Source organism: Seriola lalandi, unplaced genomic scaffold (genome assembly GCF_002814215.2).
Source record: "Seriola lalandi dorsalis isolate HSWRI2012SDOR001 ecotype SW California unplaced genomic scaffold, Sedor1 jcf7180002054879, whole genome shotgun sequence".
Taxonomy (NCBI): Eukaryota; Metazoa; Chordata; class Actinopteri; order Carangiformes; family Carangidae; genus Seriola; species Seriola lalandi.
In genome coordinates, this window is record NW_019525432.1 from 704,291 (window position 1) to 714,336 (window position 10,046).

The 10,046-nt window shown below is 40.7% G+C and overlaps 1 protein-coding gene across 1 annotated transcript; it reads left to right on the forward strand.

Moving 5' to 3' along the window:
- The first annotated feature begins 505 nt into the window (after positions 1 to 505).
- med10 (mediator complex subunit 10) lies at positions 506 to 3,012 on the forward strand. The gene is made up of 4 exons (XM_023428524.2): positions 506 to 769; positions 859 to 942; positions 1,598 to 1,700; positions 2,187 to 3,012. Exons 1-4 carry the CDS (start codon positions 648 to 650, stop codon positions 2,280 to 2,282), a joined length of 405 nt encoding a protein of 134 aa, XP_023284292.1. The 5' UTR covers positions 506 to 647; the 3' UTR covers positions 2,283 to 3,012.
- The last annotated feature ends 7,034 nt before the right edge of the window (positions 3,013 to 10,046 follow it).

Below are 10,046 nucleotides of genomic sequence, written 5' to 3' on the forward strand. Positions count from 1 at the left end.
TCTGAAAACACCTTTTGCAAACAATTGACTGTCTCAGAACACGTGCAGGAATTATTGACAGTAATTTCAGTCACACATGAAAGGATTAGTTTATGACAGAATTTTATAAACGATAACCCTGATGTTAGTCCTTATATTTCCTTCAAGAGGTGTTTCTGCTTTTGAGTTTAGAATTTAATTGACACTTTTAAACAACATTGCACTCTTTTAGGTTGGGAATTTTCATGACAGACTACCATAATTGATAAGGACATATTTCCAAATGAATAATAGGCTATATATTTGCAGTGCTATCTAAATAAACAGGCTGTTTACCTTTGGTGCAGCTGCTGTTACAGATGCAGTAAAGTTACTCTGCAGTGCCGAACTCAGTTCATTTCATGCTCTTCACAAAGAAGCTTCTTCCCAACACGCAGCACGACACTTTGAGCCTCTAAGGGCCAGAAAACGGCAGTCAGTCATTGTTTGTTACCTAGGTAGCAGAACAGTACCCGCAGCAATTGGCTATTCTACTGCCGTAAAGCACTTCGACGCTGTGGCTGTCGTCTTGTCGGTGGCTAACAGTAAACAGCGTTTGTTTGACCAAGGGACTCTCCTAAACGGAGTAATTTCTATTTATTTTAGTGCTTAAGTAACAGTTGATTAACATGGCTGAAAAATTTGACAACCTGGAGGAGCATCTGGAGAAATTTATCGAGAATATTCGACAGCTGGGAATCATCGTCAGCGACTTCCAGCCTAGCAGCCAGGCAGGACTCAACCAGAAACTGTGAGTCATGTTTTGTCCAGCTCGTTAACACGGTACCAGTCCGTAAATAAACAGTATGTTGACCCGTTCTGCTGTGTTTTCTCTTTCAGAAATTTCATGATATCTGGTCTACAAGACATCGAGAAGTGCCGTCAACAGCTTCATGAGATCAACGTACCGCTGGAGGTCTTTGAGTGAGTCCTTTACGTTACATTGTTGTTCCTGTCCGGTTTTATAGGCTACATTGTCGCCTTGTCTTTACACTTCCGGTTTTCTCTGACATTGCTATGTCACATACATATGCATATCGTTGTGTTGAGAGAGTACATTTAGCTCCGTGTCAATGCCACGCCAAACCCCATTCGTAAATCCTACAATTTTATTTTTCATTCCTTGTCCCGAAAATCTGGTAATGTTACCGTCCTGATAATACATTTATTCTTGATTGTTGTGAACTACTTTAATATTCGGTATACACATATTACAAAAATAACATTTTCATCTGTCAGAATTGGTTCAGTCTATTTGTTGCCACTCCTCATGGTGTACTCGGATTAGGTGGTTTACGATTAACATAAAATAAGCAAACAAAACGTTTACTGAAATAAATATTCTGTTTTATTGTGTCACATTTTGTTTTCATTTATTAGTTTTATTAATTTAATTTGTCTTTCTATTTATTATTTATTAAATACATCTCATGCCACATCAAAAAGTCAAAGTCATATAGGAAAACGGTCTCATAAAGTGTCATATATTTTGGACCAACTTACCATATTTAGATAATGGAGTTTATAATACCTTATCTATGCTTCATAGTTCAGCTGGTATTATGCCCTGTGTTTGTAGATACATTGACCAAGGTCGAAACCCTCAGCTGTACACCAAGGAATGTTTGGAGAGAGCCTTGGCGAGGAACGAGCAGGTCAAGGGGAAGATCGACACTATGACGGTAAGAGATAATGTCGCTAACATTCCCTGGCAATGACACTACAAGACTAAACAAAGCCTTCGAAACAGTTCACTGATTAAATACTCCTAAGCATATTTAGTTATTCGTAAAAAGATGAAGTTCCCTTTCAAGGATCATCCTCATTATACAAAAAGGCATGTGCTGTAGATAACCCTCACTGTTATAGAGGCTTTGTCCGTTGATAATTAATGAATTGTCCTTGGACACAATGCTAAAATCCTTTTGAAGTTCAGTAGAAACTCTGCCCCACAAAACAGTTGATTTATGGATTTATTCTATATTGAGGTGTGTTTAACATTATTTGGAAATGCAGTTAAGAGCAAGTTAGTCTTTACTAATCATGTCTTAAGTTACTGTGTCTTTGGTACAAATGTACAAAAGCTTAGTTATTTTTTGCGTAAAATGAAAATAGATAATAAACCAATAATAAGCTAACTTCTGCTGTTGTATTTCCTTTTACTGCAGAAATTCAAGAGCCTTCTCATCTCGGAGCTCAGCAAAGTTTTTCCAGAAGAAATGTCCAAGTACAAGGCTATACATGGAGAAGATGCCCCCTCCTAGTGACACCTACACCATGACCCCCTGACCTTCAATCTGTGACCCTCAAAAAAATGAAAGCCTGGATGGAGTTTGAGCAAATTGGATCCTGTGTGGGTGCCAGCGGAATATGAAAATACCAAGTTATTATTTTTCATGAATGTTGTGATGCAGTTGCTGACCAGTATCCTGAGGGAGACGCTTTTCTTTCTGCTCAGCACCCTGACTCAGCCAAATCCCTTCTCTTCTTTTAATTTCTAAACTTCATTTAAAGGAATGCAAATCAACAGCAAGTATATGGGAGAACTAGAAAGGAGAAACAAATAGTTTTTTCTGTGCTGGCTTGTTATGTTGCCAAGAGACACATTTGTTTTTAATGCCCCCTTTGATGCATGGACACAGAGTTTGCAGCAGAATATGTCTACAGCTCCCAACTGTACAGACAAAAATGTTACAGCGCCTGTCTGATTGTGCATCAACAGATTTACCCCATCAGTTGTACATACAGTGTATTTATACTCTTAAACTCTACTTTTTGTAATTCTTCCTAATCATCGTGCAACATGCATTTGTACCACACACAGTTCATAACATTTTGTATCAAGCTCAGGTTTCTAATGGCCATGATAATTGAATGCAAATGTTATTTGAAGGTACTACTGTGCCTGATCACATGGTCAGAAATGTGTCCACTCTTTATTTGTAACTTGTTTGTACTATAATGTTTGTTAATAAATTATCCTTGTTGGACTGATTTTGTGTTTAGTCCCTTTTGTTACAATGGTTATCTAATATTTTTGGCTAGAAGTGTTGAATCAAATAAGTTGCATACAGGATGTTTATGTGCTTCAGAATTATTGACTATTTGTTATAGAAGTGCAACAATTAATACAGTCTCATCAAGTATTTGTTGGCTTCCATCTAAAATAAAGAATAAAATATATAAAGATCGCCTAAAGTTGATACACACTGAAAAACTAATACTAAAAATATATAGGTACAGCAGGATGGGCTTACACCTAAAGAGTGGAATCCAAAGATGGTTTTCTGTGCCAATGTGGAATGTGATTAAAATATTTGACGATTTCAGTATCTTTTAAAATGCAATGCAACATATACTGTGCTACATGTTTCCCCTGTAATATTTTTCAGGAATGAAAGTAAAATAACATCAAAGTATATTGCTGAAAAAATATAAAAAATTTCACCATATCTACTTCTGTTGCTATCACTAATACATCTAATAATAATTCTAATTTATATCTGTAGAATTTCTTTTAAAACCCCAGAAATATAATTTGAGGGTGAACATAAAGGATTAAAACGTGAGTAAATGTGTTGTTGGGCCACCTGCAGACATGACCTCCATGAACATGATGAAGTGTCAGTAACATGCTCGAGGTCATTCAGCTCAAGTGTCGTCTCCACAACGTCTTGTATTGTAACCATACACTGCCTGAGTAAGTGTGTGTCTACCCACGGTATCTATAAGACAGGGACGGATGCCCCAGAAACAGACAGGGCTGCGTCATCAGGCAGTTCGCGGCCCAACACGCCTCCTCCTGCTGGGGCTTAACCACAGTGACACGCCCCTCTGACCGTGGAGACCGATCCTCTGGGACAGAAGGAGGGAAATGAGCCCTGTTATTGGTTTGTGATCTATGCCGCAGGGTAATACAGACAGCCCTCTTCCCTTGCTGTCACATTTCCCTGAGGATTTCCATACGCGCGTCTCATTTAGTCAACTGTGGTTTAGTGAGGACTCAGTCTCCACCTTTTAATGGGGGAGGAGGAGAGGAGAGGCCAGATTTCAGAGACAGCGAGGTCTGTTTCTTATCTGGTCTCTAAACCTTAGGTGTTGCATGAACTGTGGGTGTTATAATTTAGTTAAGACAATGCAAATAGGCTCATTCTCCTATAACATAACCATGGTTAATACTTTTCATTCTTAGCTCTTCAGGAATAGTTTGTACAATAAATATGAAGTAGCTTAGCTTAGCACAAAGACTGGAAACCATGGATGTATATTAAGAACTGGATACAAGACTCAAACATGGTGCCCAGTCACTTCAATGAATATTGCTCGCCTAGTGCATGAGCATCCGAGTTTTCTTCCGAGGAATAACGATGTTCCTGCTTGTGCATGAGTTCAATGTACTTGTGCATTTTATTTGTATGGATCATTTAATTCCCATGTTCATACAACCAATATTAAAAAAAAGTTAATCTTTTGATAAGTGTCATAAAATTCTAATTAAATCCACTGTGATTAAAAAAAATTAATTAACAATCGTCAAATGGTGGGTTAGTGTGATTTAAAGAGGAAAAAGCCGGTGTCCAAGCCAACAGTGTTGATGGGAAATGTTGTTTAAATGGGTGTAATAAAAGCGATAGAGGTAGAAGCTATCAGTCGGTGTTTCCATGGGTCCAGAGTTTATGACACTGTCAATTCATTACACAAAGTAAAACAAAGAAGAACCTAATCCAACAGGGGCCCAAGGACAGCCACACTTGATCTGAGTAGACCCAAGGATAATTAGACCCAATTCAAAATGCAGACCCAAATACAGAGAGGGAACACCAACACTGCCAGCAGCATGATGCAACATCAATTATTGAGCAGCCGCGGCTGAAAAGAAATAAATGCATGTGCTTCACAATTCACAATGTCTGTCTTTGAATAAAAAAAACAAACATATTTTCTCCAATCAGGATTAAGTGCCATCAAATATTAGACATATTAACATACAGACCAGAGACCTGCAGCAGTACAACCTTATCCAACTGACCCGAGCTAAGTACAGTTTGCACTTGGACCTGACCCAGATCACAGGTGAGTTCTCAGTATCTAGTAAACAAGTGCACACAAGTGTCCTATGTACCTAAAGAGAATGGAAACCTGCGACGCCATCAGCAGAGTAGACCTCACAGTGTACCACTACTCCTCAGTAAAGATGCAAACAGACCTGTTTTTAACTCGGAGCACCTGGAACTTCTTTAAACCAATGCCGTCAGTCCCTTCTGTTGCCCTGCTATTCATTTCTAGCCTGTCTTTACCCTTTAACTCCGTTCTTGTGTGTTTTGATGATGAACATCCTCACTGCGGCGAGTCACAGCGGTGTTGGTCAAGGGCACCTTTTCAATCCAATAACAAGCCAATTTGGAGGGATGAGAAATTAAATTAAATGCTGTTTTCATCCAGTTTGAGTTTGTGTCTGCGCACCATGACATTTCTTTCACAGGGTGACACTGTGTGGGGATGTGCGTCGTGATGCTTGACTAAACCAGAAGAGGGGAAGACGGAGAGGGGAGGACTATTGTACTGTAAATATGCCTCTGTATGAAGTGCTGATGTGTTTTTGGTGACTCATCCAAGGTGACTGAGTCTCTCTCTCTCCTCTTTCTCTTCCCTCCATTCACCTCCTCTTCTTGTGTGCTCAGGCCCGACACCCCCGAAAAAACCTCTTCTTCCGTTACCTAGGTGACTCTCTTCCCTCTTTTTCAATGGCCGACACTTTTTCTTCTTCTGTGGCATCTTCCTCTGCATTCTCCCGAGCAGCGGCAGTTTGTCAGTCGAATGTCAGCGGTGTTGACTGAAATGATTCATGTGGAGGTGGATCCTCTTCCCCTTTGTTATTTGTCATCCTCGTCGGCTTAAAGGGTAGTTAAGGAGGACAGAGTTCATATAACACGCTGGGTGGATTTGATACTGTGATCGCCAGATCCTGTGATATTTCATTTTGTCCGCTGGAAGAGGCCTCCATTCTCAAATTTCAGGGTGTAAATGGGACGCTTAACAAATTGCTTCTCAAAAACAAAGGACACGAGTGCACCGCCCCGCTGACTCTGTAGGTGTCACATTGTGAAAGAGTGTTAGTATCAGGTGACTGTTTGCCTTTGCAGTCTTTAAATAGTTAGTTCAATCCCATGAAAACATTAATTTAGTCCAAACAAAAGTATTAACAAACCTCCAAAATAAGCTAGAAATGAGTTTTATGTCCAGCGATTTTAAAATTCATATTAATTCAATACAGTTTGTATATGTGTGATCCAATTTTTAAATTTATTCAGCAGGGACTTGTATCTGAAAAATTTGCTTAAAGCAGCCATTTGTAGGTTTTCTCTGCCGCTGAGGGCCGGAGCTAGCTGGTTAGCATGCTAACTTCAGTAGAACAAAAGGTGTGATAGACACAAGAGTTAACATTGGCGTTGCTTTCCTCCACTGGAGACAGCTCTTGTTGAGTGAAGGAATGAAGTTTGATGCTGAACTCGAACAATGTTCCTTCTAGACTGGTAAGTAAACAGCTGTTAATGCTAACGCTAGCTATGTAGCAATAGCAAAACTTAAAAATATGTCCTTTACCTCTGTAGCAAGATGAATGTTCGCAACGCCTCCTCCTTATTTTCCCAGATCTTTTTGAAAAATGTTCCTGGGGTTCAATATATTATCCAATAATATCCAATTATCAATATTATTCATGTATTTTAGATTTTGACATAGGTTTTCTTCCTCTGAAGCACAAGAGGAACAGACGATCTGGTTTCACTTTGGTTCTCTGTTCTGCACTGGGTACTGACTTTAGTGCGTTTTACCCTTGAAGCCTTTCCTCTTGCCGCCTTTGAACTGTCAGACCTTTAGCAGCTTGGCCGTGCTTCAACATTTGTGTAATGCATCACATTTTTCCTATTTGTTATTTCATCCTCATGCAAATGCTTTGGGAGTTCGGGCCTGGAACGGTGGTTGAAATGTAAAATCCTGCCGTGCCCTTGGGTTGGCGCAGGAAACACAAAGGCGGGGGCTGCTGCCTTTGATGCTATTAGCATAATGTCTTTCTGATGCTAATGCTAAGTGCCTCAGACTGACCGCTGAAGCTCGCACGGCCCACAGCCATGACGGGCTTACATGGCTGCCGATCGCTCGCTCCCTCGCTCTTGTCACTTGTATTCTGACTACTGGCTGCCTTGCCTCAGCTTAGCTCATTCAACTTCTCAATGAGGGTCAGGAGGCGAACCCCCTCTTCCTTCTGTCGCCCTGGTCACCATGGAAACACCCCACCCATTTGCCATCACCCACCCTCTCTCTCTTCTCTCTGGACAATGGCCAATAATGTGTGTGTGTATGTGTGTGTGTGTGTGTGTGTGTGTGTGTGTGTGTGTGTGTGTGTGTGTGTGCGCCCATGTGCCTCATGGTAAATGTTAAAAGTGTGTGTGTCTCATCACAGCTGACTTGTGCTACTGATTCCATAGTACTCTGGGGCTCAGATATGAATTGCAAAACACAACACAGCAGGAGCAACACTCCTACGTACTGGTCTCTGAACATCTATTAACTCCACACACACCCACACACACCCACACACACACACACACACATGTATAGGCACACAGTATGAGTCAAGTCAAAGAGCCCCGCTGCGGAGGTGAGCAGGGCCTGATTGTGTTGCAAACAGTAACGAGACACACTACACTGAGGTTAGCCAGGAGCACGACTATTATACCTTCTGGACCCACTCAGGGGTGCCATTGTCTGCTTGAGTGTGTGTGTGTGTGTGTGTGTGTGTGTGGTGGCCAATAATGGGATGATGAAGACAATAAATGAAAACTATAAATTAGCCCAATGATGTCTGCTCCTCTGCGCCTCACACCTGCCGCAGCAGAGCACCCATTGACAGCAGCGACTGAATTATCGAGCAAAAAAAAAAAAAAAAAGCCACCACAGATGGAAGTTAATGAATGAAAAATATAATTTTCATCTCCACTTTGTGGCCCAACTGCCGGCATGTGTCCTTCCCTCCTCTTTTATCTTCCCTTTCCTTTTTTTTTTTTTGCATGTGTGCTGTTTTCATCTGCAGCTATAGGTCGATTTGCTGACAAGCAGTAAGAGTGGCAGTGAACAAGACAGAGAGAGAGAGAGAGAGAGAGAGGAGATAGAGGGGGGAGGAGAGAGAGAGAGTTGTTATAATTTCCCTCTGGTTTAATTATCTGAGTCTGTAGACAGCCCTACTCTTTCTCTCTTGTCGTTAAATGTTAGAGGTGAAAATGTGGGCAGTGTCTGTGTGTGTGTGTGTGTGTGTGTGTGTGTGTGTATACAGTATATATGATATTCTTTTCCCTTTGTGTGTTAATGGCATGCACAACAAAGCACGGGGCGCAGCAGCAGTACTGAGCAGGGAATAGATGATCCTGCTGTAATGTTTAAACCTTGCTCGTTACAGAGTGAAAAGAGGAAATCGATCATTTTCATCACTCGCTGTCACTGTCTGATTACACAAGTCAATGAGCCATCATATACATAGTTATGATTTACTGTACACTAGTGTAGAGCTCCCTCAGCTGTACCATGTATGATTAGAGCCTCTGAGTTATTCTTCCTCTTTAACTAATGCATGGGAAGACAGTCAGTGCAGATTCTCACATTTTTACAGCCATTGTAATGTTGATATTTGCCAGAGGCTGTTTTGGCCCGAGGCTGTGTGTTTTCAGGATATCAAGATGAGTACTGGGGGAATTTTATGTACAGTTTGTGCTGTAGCGTCTCTCTTTGTCTCATATGTAGAATATCTTGTAGCTAATAGATATTTGAAATCTGTCGCTTGTTATCAAACAGGAAAAGACATTTGACTCTTCGTAGCATGAAAAGCTCAGATGTAAGTAACATTAACTCAGTGCAATAAAGTGTCCTAGTTAACCAGCAGACACAAGCTACGTGGGGCTCCACTGTTCGGGGGACACGGTCTTGGTTGTTGTTGTAGAAAGGCCTGCTGTCCCCGCCCTCACCTAAACGTAATGTTATTAACATCAGAGATCACTGTTGTGATTTTACACTGCTGAAATAGCAGTTATTTTTCTCTGTATATATTGTTGCTAATGTTGCTAATGCTAATTAAACCACACGGGGGAAAATATGTTTTCTCAAGTGCAGCTCTCAAACACAATTTACTGCACTACAATTATCTGATTGCCGGAGTTACTGGACACAACACATGAAGGAGTTTAAATTGGCTCCACTTCCACCAGCCGCATTAAAACACTATTTTCATGTTAATACATGAGTAATTATAATTCAGTTATAATAACACCTTGAAACTGATGATTCTACTTCACTTAAGAACAATAGAAAATTAGCATGCACTGAATTCATCATGTAACCAAATGAGTGACTGATGAATTGAGAAAATAATCAACGAGTTAATCAGTAATAAAAAGTAATCATTAGTTGCATTAGTTTCTACTTGTATTTTCAATTCTGAATGTAGGATTTTTACTTGTAATTGAATGTTTTAACATTTACATAAGTGAAGGATCTGATCTTCCACCAGTGCGTGAAACATAAGACACATCACTGCATGTGCAGCATGTCTTGTAACAAAAGACACTGACACTGAACCAGGCTGAATCACAGTTGTATTATAAGAGTGTGTATCAGAAGGCCGGGAGATATTGAAAGGAAAACGTTGCAGATCATTTTAAGACGACTGTGAGATTAATAGGTGGAGTCCCAAGTGGTCGAGTGAAATGTTAATTTGTTTCTTGAATAATTTCCCCTATAGTCAGCTGCTGCACATAACCTCTATTGTCCTCAGGGTGTCTCTTTTATCCCCATGGACACACACACACACACACACACACATACACACACGCACACACACACACACACACACGCCAGGCTCCATAAAACTCACAGCCACGCCCTGCCTTTGTTTCACCATTTGGCTTCAACTTCTGTCTTCTGATGTGACCCCCACAGAGGTCATCACATAAATGCCAAGCTGGCCGACCCCCCCCCCC